Source organism: Schistocerca americana, chromosome 2, assembly GCF_021461395.2.
Source record: "Schistocerca americana isolate TAMUIC-IGC-003095 chromosome 2, iqSchAmer2.1, whole genome shotgun sequence".
NCBI lineage: Eukaryota > Metazoa > Arthropoda > Insecta > Orthoptera > Acrididae > Schistocerca > Schistocerca americana.
The window spans coordinates 443,678,416-443,693,974 of record NC_060120.1 but is presented as its reverse complement, the minus strand read 5'-3'; the positions used below and the strand labels follow the sequence as shown (position 1 = coordinate 443,693,974).

General features: G+C 47.3%; 1 protein-coding gene across 1 annotated transcript in view; it reads left to right on the top strand.

The window, feature by feature from the left end:
• The window catches only part of LOC124595136 (SET domain-containing protein SmydA-8), a 280,059-nt gene extending 264,889 nt beyond the window's left edge, over positions 1–15,170 (top strand). Inside the window, exon 9 of the mRNA XM_047133735.1 lies at positions 14,231–15,170. Within this exon, the coding sequence (XP_046989691.1) occupies positions 14,231–14,389 (159 nt within the window). The 3' untranslated portion in view covers positions 14,390–15,170. The remainder of the gene's footprint in view (positions 1–14,230) is intronic.
• Positions 15,171–15,559: the final 389 nt, after the last annotated feature.

Here is a 15,559-nt window from a genome sequence, read left to right as displayed (position 1 = left end):
TGTCCTTAGGTTAGTTAGGTTTAAGTAGTTCTAAGTTCTAGGGGACTGATGACCACAGCAGTTGAGTCCCATAGTGCTCAGAGCCATTTTTTTTTTCTTTGTTAATGTTTTAAAAGGTAGATTAAAGTGATCTGTCAACATATCCTATCCGAATATCTACACTGTGTGATGGTAGACGAAAGTCAAAGTCAGCTAAGCGTTACGTTGTTAATAACAAGATGTCTACGTGAATAGTACGCTGTCACACGTTATAAACGTGTTTTGAGGAGAGGCAGTGAACTGGTGAATAAAAATCCGGATAAGCGCCACTAGGGCTACGGCACCGAGGGTTCCGTAAAAACTCAATTATATACAGTTCATCCATCCTAGAAATCGAGAATTTCGTCGATTTTGGCCTGTTATATGTATCGGTGCTGGCAAGATATCAAAATATGTGGCATAAATTACTGTCTCTTTTAACTGCTTTGACATAGAAATTTGACAGACATACAGACTGACGGACAGAAAGGACAACAAAGTGATCCTATAAGGGATACGTTTTTACCGAGTGAGGTACGGGGTACGGAATCCTAAAAAAAGTACTGCTGTTCATATATTCGTAAGGAACAAAATCACAAGAAAGGCCATCATCCTGATTATTATACCTGCATGCCTCGCTAGGCGCTGAACAACTTTTATTTAGTGTATTTTTTATTTTACTTTTGGAGATAAAATTATTTAGGGTGGTCAAGAATAATGGTACATGGTAAACTAAACTTGAATAGAACTGCGAGCAGCTGAAAAGTTATGATTTATTCACGACCGGTTTCTCTGGGTTAAAGCAGCGTTTTCAGGTGGTCAGTAGTGTCATATAGATTAGCAGACGGAGACGCTCCAACTTTCGTATAACAGAACCTAGTCCGCTAAAGAGGGGACGCGGCCAACACATAATAACCGGCAGAGCTTCGGGGCGAATACTACAGGGGATGAGGCACCCGTAGTTGGTTGTCAGTTGACCGCCTCCACTGCTTTACTCTCATACCCTGCTCTATTCGCCCCGATACTCTGCCCGTTATTATGTGTTGGCCACTTCCCCTCTTTACGGAATTGGGTTCTGTGAACGTCTACGCCCTATAGTCTGAGTGACACTACTGACCACCTGAAAATGCTGCTGTAGCACAGCGAAACCGGTCGTGAATAAGTCATCACTCAACAGCTGTTCACAGTTTTATTCAAGTCCAGTTTACCGTCGATTTCAACAACTGTGGCTGCCCGTACTACAATACTTGTATATAAATGGTACACCCTGTATATAATTTTTCCTGTAGTCTTTTCTTCAATTGACATATCAGAGCGCTTATAGCGAACATATGGAACACACAACCAACTAACTGAAGGAAAGTACACCTAACACGAGACGGTTATGAATACAAAGATGCTGATGTGGAAATAACACTTTATAGTGTTGAAGTTTCCAATGAAATATTGTCGTTCGACCCATATTTATGTGTACTTGAGATTGCGGTATAATATTTTTGCTGTAAATAAGAGAAATCTACTAATAAGACACATACATGTCTGGATAGAAATAGAAGATTAAAGAAAAGTTTTGAAGCTGTATTCTCAAATTGTTCTTTGGCATAATATTTATCAATATCCAAAAAGTCAGCATGACGCTACGTGAGTATGATGATCGGTTTCAACCCGTAACTATTTACGGGGAGGCAATAAACGTATTTCTGAGTGTTGGGAATTCTTCCAGTTGCATGTTACAAACTCTATCAGTTTCTTATTATTAGGACTCCTGATCACGTAGAATTTTGCCGTTATTTGGTTTCCCTTTAGATATAATTTCGCAGTTTCGACTTTGTAGCCATTTTAAAATGATTTACTTGGCAATGACTCCAAAGCCGAAATTGCGACAGTGTAGCCACAGGGTTCAAATGGTTCAAATGGCTCTGAGCACTATGGGACTTAAGATCTGAGGTCATCAGTCGCCTAGAACTTAGAACTACTTAAACCTAACTAACCTAAGGACATCACACACGTCCATGTCCGAGGCAGGATTCGAACCTGCGACCGTAGCGGTCGCGTGGTCCAGACTGAAGCGCCTAGAACCGTTCGGCCACCGTGGCCCGCTAGCCACAGGGAAATACACTGAGCTGAAAGGTCATAGGATAGCGATAAGTATCGTGTAAACAAGGTATAAAAGGGCAGTTCATTGTCGGAGCTGTGATTTGTACTCAGGTGATTCAGCGAAAACATTCCCGACGTGAATATGGCCGCGCAACGGGAATTAACAGACTTTGAACCCGGAATGCTAGTTAGAGCTAGACTCATGGAACATTCCATTTCGGAAATCGTTAGGAAATTCAATACTCCGAGATCCACAGTGTGGAGTGTGTGCCGAGGATACCATATTTCCGCCATTACCTCTCATCACAGACAACGCAGTGGCCGACGGCGTTGATTGAACGACGGAGAGCAGCATCGTTTGCGTACAGTTGTCAGTGCTAACAGGCAAATAACACTGCGTGAAATAACCGCAGAAATCAATGTGGCATGTACGACGAACATATCCGCTAGGGCAGTGGGGCGAAATGTGGCTTTAATGAGCTATGGCAGCAGACGACCGACCCGAGTGCATTTGCTAACAGCACAACATCGCCTGCTGTACTGCTCCTGTGCTCTTGACCATACCGGTTGGATCTTAGGCTACTGGAAAACGGTAATCTAATCGGATGAGTCTCGATTTCATTCAGACGATAAGAGCTGATGACAGGGTCCAAGTGTGGTGCAGACTGCACGAAGCCATGGACGCAGGCTGCAGTGCTGTTTTCTGTGTTTACATGGAATGTTTGGGTCCTGTGGTCCAAGTAACCGGTTGTTGACTGGAGATGGTTACGTTCTGCTAACTGGAAACCATCTCTAGTCATTCATGGATTTCATGGGGCCACAGTTTGAAGAACATTTGGCATAATTCGAGCGAATGATTTGGCCACCCAGGTCGCCCGACTTGATCTCATCGAACAATTACGGGACATAGTCGAGAGGTCACTTCGTGCACAAAATCCTGCACCGGCAACGCTTTGGTAATTATCGACGGATATAGAGGCAGCATGACTCAATATACACTCCTGGAAATTGAAATAAGAACACCGTGAATTCATTGTCCCAGGAAGGGGAAACTTTATTGACACATTCCTGGGGTCAGATACATCACATGATCACACTGACAGAACCACAGGCACATAGACACAGGCAACAGAGCCTGCACAATGTCGGCACTAGTACAGTGTATGTCCACCTTTCGCAGCAATGCAGGCTGCTATTCTCCCATGGAGACGATCGTAGAGATGCTGGATGTAGTCCTGTGGAACGGCTTGCCATGCCATTTCCACCTGGCGCCTCAGTTGGACCAGCGTTCGTGCTGGACGTGCAGACCGCGTGAGACGACGCTTCATCCAGTCCCAAACATGCTCAATGGGGGACAGATCCGGAGATCTTGCTGGCCAGGGTAGTTGACTTACACCTTCTAGAGCACGTTGGGTGGCACGGGATACATGCGGACGTGCATTGTCCTGTTGGAACAGCAAGTTCCCTTGCCGATCTAGGAATGGTAGAACGATGGGTACGATGACGGTTTGGATGTACCGTGCACTATTCAGTGTCCCCTCGACGATCACCAGTGGTGTACGGCCAGTGTAGGAGATCGCTCCCCACACCATGATGCCGGGTGTTGGCCCTGTGTGCCTCTGTCGTATGCAGTCCTGATTGTGGCGCTCACCTGCACGGCGCCAAACACGCATACGACCATCATTGGCACCAAGGCAGAAGCGACTCTCATCGCTGTAGATGACTCGTCTCCATTCGTCCCTCCATTCACGCCTGTCGCGACACCACTGGAGGCGGGCTGCACGATGTTGGGGCGTGAGCGGAAGACGGCCTAACGGTGTGCGGGACCGTAGCCCAGCTTCATGGAGACGGTTGCGAATGGTCCTCGCCGATACCCCAGGAGCAACAGTGTCCCTAATTTGCTGGGAAGTGACGGTGCGGTCCCCTACGGCACTGCGTAGGATCCTACGGTCTTGGCGTGCATCCGTGCGTCGCTGCGGTCCGGTCCCAGGTCGACGGGCACGTGCACCTTCCGCCGACCACTGGCGACAACATCGATGTACTGTGGAGACCTCACGCCCCACGTGTTGAGCAGTTCGGCGGTACGTCCACCCGGCCTCCCGCATGCCCACTATACGCCCTCGCTCAAAGTCCGTCAACTGCACATACGGTTCACGTCCACGCTGTCGCGGCATGCTACCAGTGTTAAAGACTGCGATGGAGCTCCGTATGCCACGGCAAACTGGCTGACACTGACGGCGGCGGTGCACAAATGCTGCGCAGCTAGCGCCATTCGACGGCCAACACCGCGGTTCCTGGTGTGTCCGCTGTGCCGTGCGTGTGATCATTGCTTGTACAGCCCTCTCGCAGTGTCCGGAGCAAGTATGGTGGGTCTGACACACCGGTGTCAATGTGTTCTTTTTTCCATTTCCAGGAGTGTATTTGCAGGAGGCTTCTAACTACTTGTTGAGTCCACTTCATACCGAGTTGCTGCACTGTGCCCTGCAAAATGAGGTCCGACTCGATTTTAGGAGATATCCCAGGACTTCTGTCACCTCAGTGTTAAATAACGGTGAAATGGCAAAAGCATATTCAATTAGACAACTGCAACAAAGTGTTTCGCGGGCTACCTGTGGATGGCGGCGCAGCTTTAGTAAAGTATTGCCGTTTGTGCGGTTCGGGATAGCAGACGGCAGGCTGGGCCGCCGCGCTGGATTAATTATTTATCGATCGGCGGGCCGCGTCAAGAGAGGCCGCCCCTGCTGTGCTGTGGCGGGGCGTGCCGCGCCGAGCGGCTGGCTGGCTGCCCGTGTTTCCCCGTGACGCGGCCGCCCCAGCCACCGCGGCGCCACGGGCACGGTCGCTGCTCCGTCACCTCCACTTCCCACTTGGTTCGAGAAACTAAAGCGCTGTGGCCTCGGTAGCGTACTTCTTACACGGATGAAGTTTCCCACCACAACAGAAAGCAAGGGGGCATACTCACAAACTGCGCCACAGGGACACAGCTAAACTGCGCATCGATATAGCATTATGAGAAATGTTACGGATAAGTCTACCGTTTCCAGTAACTTTAAGTGTATGTTTAAAAAATGTGACGTCTGTTGGCGATGAACACATCGCACAAAAAGTCACAAGGTGTACAACTTTGTTTCCGCCGTTTTTTCCACAACATTTGAGGCTTTAATGAAACAAATTAGTTACACATGTATCATTCAAAGTATTTTTCATCGCTGACCACTACTTTCTCCCACATTTTGGGCAGTGTATGAATCTCCGGTCGAAAAACCTGTTCATCTTTTGAAGTGATCCACGAATCGATCTAATTAGCGACTTATTCGTGAAATCGGAAGTGTTGGTAGCCAGGCCATGAGCCATTGATCTAAGCAGGTGATAGTCAGAGGGAGAAATGTCTGGAGAATACGGCGGGTGTGGTAGGACTTCCCATTTTAACCTTTCCAAGTACGTCAGAACGTACGTGGGGTCGAGCGTTATCGTGCTGCAAAATCACTTTGTCGTGCCTCTCGTTGTATTATGGCCGTTTGCCGTTTAATGCACAAACGCATTAATTGCGTTCGATAACGAGCACCTGTGATTGTTTCACTTGGTTTTAACACCTCACATTACACGACGCCGAGCTGGTCCCGCCAAATGCAGAGAGTGATCTTGGAGCCGTGAACATTCGATTTGGCCGTCGACGTGGAAGCATGGCCGGGATATCCCCACGATTTTTTGCGTTTAGGGTTATCGTAACGAATCCATTTTTCGTCCCCGTTCACAATGCGATGCAGAAATCCCTTCCGTTTTTGCCTCTGAAGAAACTGTTCACAAACACACAAACACCGTTCAACGTCTCTTGGTTTCAGCTCACACGGGACCCAAGTTCCTCCTTTCTGAATCATGCCCATAGCCATGGCACGTTTTGAAATGGATTGCTGTGTCACTCCCAATAATCGTGCCAATTCTTCTTGACTTTGGCGCCAGTCTTCACTCATCAATGTCTCCAATTCTGTATCTTCTAAAAAATTCTCTCTTCCACCACTATGCCGGTCTACGACGTTAAAATCAGCGTTATTGAAGCGTTGAAACCACTCACGACACGTTCTTTCACTAATAGCGTCCTCACCACACGTATCTGAGAGCATTCTATGAGACTCAGCCGGTATTTCTTTCATATTGAAACAAAACAGCAACACCTCCCGCAAATGACGAGGATTAGGCTCGTAAACTGACATTTTCAATCAAGAACAACTTTATGATACAGGTACAAATCGACTAATGTTTGAATGAGGTTATGTTGAGTGAGGTCCAAGCAAACTGCCTGAGGTCTGTTATCTGTTTCTTTCGACCGCTACTTACCGTTGTCACCACCTGTCGGTAACGGTGGAAGCAAAGTTGTACACCTAATAGTCCCCCAGAAGAGACAATACAATCATTCTGTGCAACACCTTCTCTTCTTTTATAATGTTAACAGTTCAGAGACGGAGTAAGTTCGTTCTGGTGTGCCATCTCCAGCTAAAGGCACTTATTAAAGATTACATCCAGCAAGAGCGCTGATTGCTTTATCTCACCCGTCGTTCGAACTACACTGGTTAACAAGAAGTAGTAAAGCACCCAGAAGAGATGATCAGATGTCAATTTAAGTTGGTACTTGCGTCACTGCATTATAGCTATGTCAGTCATTAGTGTTGCAATTCTGTGTCTCAGACAGAACTGCAACCAGGGTGAAAGTCTCTTCGGGTTTGCTGCTGGATCCTAAAATCAACTTGACTCGATATTTCGGCGATCCAACTGGTCGCCATCTTCAGGAAATGCTGCTTCTGCTGATGAGTTCTGCTGAGAACTGACGCCAGGTTGCAAATCGACGTCCTATATAGGCCACCATTCAGTACACGGCGCATGCGCCGCCCATCACGGTTTCTGCCTGCCAAAACAGGGAGGTGGCGCCGACCTAAGTGAAACACTGCTGGCAACGATATATCGCACTCAAGGCCGCACCGAAGAACGTTCAGTTTTGATGCGAGATAATACAGGATTCCACGTTTTGCTAAGAGGAAATCCATTGTCTCTGTTGATTAAATTATCAGCCAACCTAAGTTCAATCGGCTCTTTATAGACACTCTTCCAAAAACCGGAAATGTTGGCAACCACAACAGTTTCCTCAAATTCCATTTTGTGTCCCTCATTTAGGTCTCCTAAGCCCCAAATAAACCCGGGGTGTACAAAATTCTGTGTCAATGTGCGAAAGCATACGTTGGCCGTTCTATTCGCACAGTGCATGACAGGTGTGTGGAACATCGCCGTCATACGAGGCTACAACACCCGGAAAAATCGGCGGTAGCAGAACACTGCCTAAATGAGGGACACAAAATGAAATTTGAGGAAACTGTTGTAGTTGCCAACATTTGCGGTATTTGGAAGAGTGTCTATAAAGAGGTTAGGTTGGCTGATAACTTAATCAACAGAGACAATGGGTTTCCTCTTAGTAACACGTGGAATCCTGTACTATCTCGCATCAAAACTGAACGTTCTTCGGTGCGGCCTTGATTGCGATATATCGTTGCCAGCAATGTTTCACTAAGGGCGGCGCCACCTCCCTGTTTTGGAAGGCAGAAACCGTGATGGGCGGCGCATGCGCCGTGTACTGAACGGTGGCCTATATAGGACTTCGATTTGCAACCTGGCGTCAGTTCTCAGCGGGACTCATCAGCAGAAGCAGCATTTTCCTGAAGATGGCAACTAGTTGGATCGCCGAAATATCGAGTCAAGTTGATTTTAGGATCCGGCAGCAACCCAGAAGAGACTCTCATGACTTATTACGCTGGGAAAGCCTACGTAATCACTGCAAGCAGGGTGCGTTAGTGTTGCTCGTCTTTAGAGTTATTACCAGACCTGGTAGCATACATATAGAGCGTGAACAGCGTCAGAGTTCAGTGATCACTGAGAAGGACGAGAAACGCTGCGTACTCGTGTGTGACATCGTCTCAGCAGCTAGCAGGGTTGAAAGGGCGTCATAGCAGGTCACCATTTGGCAGGAAAGTCGAACCTTGCAATACCGAGATTTGTGGAGAATTCGGATGTGACAGTAGCGCTATGTTGGTCTGCATGGCAGCCCGAGGGCAGGCATACCCGTCCTCAAGGTCGCGGTCGAGAACATGTGACCACCAGATGGGGAGTGTCGCCGTGCTGTACACCAGGCAAATCGCAACCTCTTCATATCTGCGCCTCTCATTTGAGAACAAAAGAAGGACTGCCTGCAACTTCTGTATCACCCCTCACCGTTGTTCGGAGGCTGGCAGCCGCCAGACTAGGAAATCTGCCGTTCCGTGCGTAGGCTGCTGGGTGCACTACAGCACAAACTGCTGAGTTTGGAAGGGTGCGGTGATCGGGAAGCATGGACTGCTGATGAACGGCGTCGTGTTGTGCTCAACGGTGGTTCGCGCGTCTGCATTAGCCAAGGTGTTCATTGTCTCCGAGTACAGCAGCGACCAGGGGAGAGCTCCCATTCTCCCAATGTTTTGGAGAGGCACAACGGTGTTACTCCTGTTGTCACGGTGTGGGTAGCCATCGGGTATGGCTTCTAAATACACCTGGTAGTGACTGAAAGAACTCTGACGGCGCTACGGCACTTCCCGCACATCTTCCGTCGTTATGTGTAATCTCTCATGCGACAGTATCGTGCTGCCATTTTTCAATAGTACAGTGCTCGTCTGTACTTGGCACATTCCTTGATGAATTGCCTGTGTGGTGCAGAGGTGCTGCCGTGCCCATCAATATCCAAAAATCTGTCCCCTCGACCCAGTGCTAGTATCCAGGACGTCAACGACCAGTCGCAACAACTGTTGTGGGCCAGCTTCCTGGCTGGTCGAAAGTATACAGCGACTTGTGGGTCAGCCTCAGACTCATAGTTGGGCTCATACTGCCAATTTCTTCATAAATTTTGAACTATTTTGTGATCAGTGAAATGACATGGCATACTGGTATTCTCTCAACCCGTGAAGTTTCATTCCGTTTCCTCCTCTCTTTCTCTTCGTGTTTCACCTTTTCGTCATCGGATAATTTAGCGGACCAGTTGACTTTCGACAGGCTGCCTGAGTGTTTGTCATCCCAGGAACGTAAATGTGAACTCCTGTGAGTATGACTGTAGTCATCTTTGAAAAAGATAGCGTCCAAAACAAACTGACCATGAACATGTGGGAGAAAGGACAGCACTTGATCACCGAGTATGCTGAATTGAATGTCCTGGTTCGCGTTCACTCACAGTAACCTGACTGACTGGTCCAAAGTCATGGTACAGAAAATAGCTGAGAAGCACCAAGGAACCACCTCCGGCCCGAACAAGCCCTACACACGCTGCGAGCTACGTGCCTCACAGGGACGTCTGTGCACTCTATGCCTTGCGCATCTCATACGAAGCAGCAGAGAGCTGCCGTCCAGTTTCTGTTCTCGTTTGGCGCACTGAGGTTGCGCAGCTTTAAGCGCGGCTGTGACTAATGGCTTTTTGCGTAGTACTCGACTCCCAACGTCCACTGCGCACAGTTCCTCATTTAATTTCACTTGAAACTTGCTGGCTGACAGGTCGTGATCGATACGTAAAACTTTCCCCTGACGTTTCCTCTCCGGCTGTGGGAGAGCTGCGAACTGCAATCAGAACTCGATTGAGTGCTGAATGCGTAGGCGGTGTAGAGGGTACCGTAGTGCACTACGCGACGCCGGCTACGAGACTATCTCTGATAATGCCGAAATTCTCGACCGAAAGTAATCGATCGTCATTCTGTCGGTGCAAAATCTACCTTCATATTTTATCTAATTTGACACTTTTCTCTTTCCTGTTGACATTTTTACGGTGTTTATAAATCTCAATAACCTCTCTGCCGATGATTGTGGTATGTTTTCGACATGAAGTTTGTCTTGCTGAATATTATCTCACTATTACCTTCTCAGGGAAACATGATCTTCTACGGCAAATGTCCCAGACGGCAGTTACTCTTAAGTTCAACTAAACGGGCATTAACACTCCTTTTCGTGGTGCATACATGTACTAGTCCAAAACTACAGGGAATTTTACATACATCCGGTGCAGCCAGTGGATGCTGTTTATTTTTTTCCGTTGTAAAATATTCTTTTATCTTCTTTGTGGGTCTGAAAACAATTTGATCCCCATACTTGCCCAATACTTTTTAATGCGGTCTGTAATCTAATTAATAAACGGATGAAAAACTTTCCGGTTGGACGGCTGTTGTTCTCGTTGAACCTGCTCCTATCCATAGCGCGAGGAGCACGATGTATCTCCTTATTAGGATAGCCATTCTCCTTAAAGGTCGACCACAGGTGGTTAATCTCGTCTTGTAAATAAAATGGTTCACAAATTTTGCTAGCCCTGTCCACCAACCTGTTAATAACACTTCGTTTTTATGTGGGTCGGTGGTTAGTATATTTATGAAAGTAACGATCAGTACGCATGACTCTTATGCATCTAATGGCTTAACGTCCAGTCCATGCGTTTGATTACGGATCTGTGACTGACAGAACGCAGTATGTTCCACTCGAGGAAGATTATACCGGTGTCCAAAATTAAAGAAACAACCGCTGTTTCCCCGTCTTGTATCTAATTCAGCGTATAATCGTACAATCGTTTTATGCACGGAAAATGGCATGTCAACGGGCAACCACGTCAACGATGACGTCAGGGCACCTGCTAATCGGGGTAGTGTTTTCCGGGTAGTCCCATATCCACAATCGCTGTGTATAGTCACCGACGGTACATTATGGCACGAAGAAGACGTCTAACAGACTCTCTGTGGTGGAGGACCAAAAGAAGAACGGAAGCAGGACAGTCGGAAACTGATGAGGCTCTATGACTTAATATGCATCGTTCTTTTGTTTCTTGGATGTTGCACAATTTATAGAGACCCAAACAGTACCCCAAAGACCAGGGCAAGGCCGACCATGTGCGATAGCAGGAAGAGAGGGCCACTATTTGGATGTAAGGGCACGACAGTACCACCTAGTTATACATGGCACCTGGCACCTGACCTCGCAGCATCCACTGGACGTGCTGTATCGAGACAAACGGTGTACAGAAGATTTTGGCAGAGTGGCCTTTATTGTTAGAGACCTGCTGTATGTGTACCTCTGATCCGTCTTTACAGAAGGGAACGTCCAGATTGGAGTCGTCAACATGCCATCTAGACAGTCGAAGAGCTGGCCAATCTTCTATTCACAGAAGAGTCCCGATTTGGTCTGGAGAGTGATTCTCGACTCATTCGCATCTGGAGGGAACGTGGAACACTATTTCGGAACCCAAACATCATGGAAAGAGACCGAGATCACTCTAATGGTGTGAGGAGGGATTATGTTGTCCGCTCGAAGACCTCTTCGTGAAATTGCATGGTTGAATCGGCAAGGTTTAACTGCTGTCAGCTATATAGTGACGAGATCCTGGAACCTAATGTGGGGTTGTTGCAAAGTGGCGTGGACGCAGACCTCGTATTAATGGACGATAACGCTCGACTTCGTAGAGCACAGGTGATTGATGTTTTGTTGGAAAGTGAAGAATTTACACGCATGGCGTGTCCTGCTCGCTCTCCCGATTTGCATCCCATACAGCACGTCTGGCATGCACGAGAGACACGGGCTTCATCACGTCAGCATTCACCAACCACTCTCCAAGACTTGTGAGCAGCTTTCCAGGAAGAATGGTCTTTATTGCCTCAACATGACATTGATGCTATCATTCACAGCATGGCCCGTCGTTGTCAGTCCTGTATTGCTACCAAAGGAGGACACAACTCATACTAAGCACATTAACCAGTTGTCGGAATTTGTGAGCAAATCCGTTAAGTTGGAAAAAACGAAGAACATTTTTGTCTACAGTTACGCATATAGCAATTGTTTACGTTTTGTATTCTCTACATTGTTCCTACTTTACTGTCACCTGTTTATACTGTTTTGTGGCAAAATAAACACAACCTTGCTTCCGTTTGTTGCTTTAATTATGGACACCAGTGTATTTGTATTATTGCATCAGCAGCACTATCAAGGTCTACGCTAGCAATGACGTGGTCTTTATAAAAGTAAAGGCAGCAGCTGTGCATTGCTGACTGATCGCCTAGTGCTGTGGTGCAATCCTGGGTGTCACTGGAGTATAATTCTGGACTGTAAAAACAACAAATATTATCTGCGAACGTTCACAAAAACTTTTATTTGGGTGTCACACACTTTTATTCATCAATTCTTATAGTCTGTCCAGCGCACGAGATGTCATGTTATCATGGTATTTCAGGAACACACGATTTTCGGATCACTAGGTTATTTTTCAGAGCTAAGTGGACAAACCAAATTAAGCGGGCTTCTGTGGTGTGTGAGAGGCAAACTTGAGCCCTAACAACGATGTTAACACTAAGTAACTATTAAAAATTACTGTTAGTGGATCGTGGGAGAGTGGTGTGCTGACCACACGCCCCTCCTATCCGCATCCTCAGCTGAGAATGATACGGCGGTCGGATGGTCCCGATGGGCCACTTGTGGCCTGAAGACGGAGTGCTTGTGTGGGTGTATTAGCGGATCGTACGTATCGAGTAAATAAAAAGTTCCACGCTAGACCCAATAACATTTTTAATCGAGCAGGATTCAATATTACTAAAGCAAGTTTTCGCCATTCACCTTACTTTCAATTCTTGTTACTGTGATTTCCGTCCGACTCTAATTATCTCGGTAGTTTCAAACAAATTAGCATCAATCCTGTCTTGTCGGTACAACAGGCGGTCTCAAAGCGGTGTCTTCTTACGTAGCCAGGTCGCTGAACTATGCAGTCAGTTCCACAGTTTCTTCGACGAGTTCGTGAGCCTATAAAACGTACACAGCTTCTAGTGTATCGCACGCTGTTGTGAGAAGTCTTGAAATCGCGTATTATACAAAGGCGGTGTACTGAAGCATAGTGTAATAACTTTTCATTGAGTTTTATGTGTATAAAAAATTCTTTATTAAATGTGAGCCCATATTTGTTAAAGGAAGTATGAATTAATTGTTTAGAAACAAAAATCAATCAGAATTCAAAACGATGTTCTTAACCACGTAAAACAGGAAGAAAATATTGGTACAGTAATGCGAAGTATTTCGCTTGTTTCGGTGTTTTCTACGTCCTGCTGGGAACCAGTAATCGATCCGTTTCTGGAAGCTGTTAACTGGTTGCAGATGGAACGCTGCAAGATGCTGTTGTTGTTGTGGTCATCAGTCCGAAAGCTGACCATATGTTGTCCTGCACGCTAGCCTAGCCTGCGCAAGTCACTTCACCTCTGCGTAAATCTAGCAACGTAATCCACTTGGGCATTATTTCTGTAGGCAATCCCTGGTCTCCTCCTACAATTTTTACCCTCGTCTTCTTCCTCCCGAGCTCCCACCTCGCCCCTCCGACACTTCGCTCAGCTGAACTGCGCCCAATCAGGCCTTGAAGGTCAACAGCACCGACCGACCGTCGTGTCATCCTCAGCCCATAGGCGTCATTGGATGCCGATATGGAGGGGCATGTGGTCGGCACATCCACGGCCGTTGTTAGTTTCTGCGACCGGAGCCGTTACTTCTCAGTCAAGTGGCTCTTCAATTGGTATTACAAGGGCTGAGTGCATCCCATTAGCCAACATCGCTCGGCAGACCTGGACGGTCACCCACCCAAGTGCTAGCCAAGTCCGACAGCCCTTAACTTTGGTGAACTGACAGGAACGGGTGTTACCAGTGCTGCAAGGCCACTAGCCTGCACTTCGCTACACTAACAAATTAACGATTCGTTGATGTCTCTGGTTGCGTCCTTTTGAGCTGCCACTCACTAGGTGAAATTTTGTCGAAGCGTTTCTGCAATTCCTGTCATTCAACAACGGCACATACCTGCAGGATTACCCGCTGTAACTGGAGTGCCGGCCGAAGCGGCCGTGCGGTTAAAGGCGCTGCAGTCTGGAACCGCAAGACCGCTACGGTCGCAGGTTCGAATCCTGCCTCGGGCATGGATGTTTGTGATGTCCTTAGGTTAGTTAGGTTTAACTAGTTCTAGGTTCTAGGGGACTAATGACCTCAGCAGTTGAGTCCCATAGTGCTCAGAGCCATTTGAACCATTTTTTTTGTAACTGGAGTGTGTACGTTCCAGGAGTCCCGCGAGCTGCTGGTGGAGGCGCTGGACCTGCTGCGCTACGAGCCGGAGGTGCTGCCAGAGGGCAAGATCGCCGAGCACGCCAGGGAGGCCCTGCGCGACGTGGACATCGCCACGCAGCGCCTCCACTGCACGCTGGCCGGTGGCCTCATCTGAGGGCGCGTCCACGCACCTCACGGCCGGCGCCAGATCTGCACCACTCTACGAGCCTGCTCCCAACCCCACTGACCCTCCTCAGCCCGATACTTTGGTTCAGTTCAGACACGTGACGGCAGTGATCACATGCCATCACGCTCTTCACCAGCTACAGTGCTTTCGCTTGAGATCCAAGCTGCGGGAGTCAACCTGACCCGCCAGCAATCACGTCACAGATGAGTTGCATCGCTGTTAAGTACCACATTTGTTGCCTGGTGGAAATGCCTTGCGAGCTGCGTCCTAATATCCTCATCGGTATGTATGCTAGTCGCCATCCTACTGTCGGATCTTCCGTGTCACGCTTTACCTGACGTTGAGGACTTGCAGACGTAACCATATACAAACGTACAGGACAACTTACGCCAGGCCACATATCTTAACAGTTTCGTACGACGCTGTATAATGTTAGAACTATAAGTGAGGGTTATACTGCGACAACTGGAAATCTGTGCCAGAGTGTAACGTGAACCCGGATTTGTTGCTTTTCGCGAGCTGCCGCCTTCAGCATTAGCTTGCCTGTGCGCGCCTGCAGGTCTCACATAACCTTCACTTGTCAGCGATGGGTCCACTTATGCTTCTAGAGGAGGCTCTTCCAATGCATAGGTTTAATACTGAAACATACCCTTAGAAAAATTAAGAATGACTGTGCTAGTAACATCTACGTTATTTGGCTTTCAAACAGCTGAGCAATACTGTACGCACTCAGTCATTTCGCTCTTTACTTATTCTGATCAACAGTAAACTGATACACAAAGATTCTTTTTTTTTTTTTTTTTTTGCGCAACGCAATCTGGCTTTCAATAATCCCTACAAAAGAATGGCCCTGGCTAACAATAACCTACACCTTTCATGAATCACTTACCTCGCAAAAATCTTCGTTGCTCAAACTACTGCAATACAGCGTGCGCCAATACTGCCAGCTAAATAAGAGATTCTTACTACTAAAGGCACTAACTACTGATAGGCATAGTTAGCATATATATATATATATATATATATATATATATCTCAGTTCATGACATCCAGTCTTACAAATTTCCTTTTTCTGACGGACACACGTCCAGATCGTCCGCTCTCAAAATTCCGCCATCTCTCTCCCCATATCCACCACTGCTGGCGGCCCACCTCCAA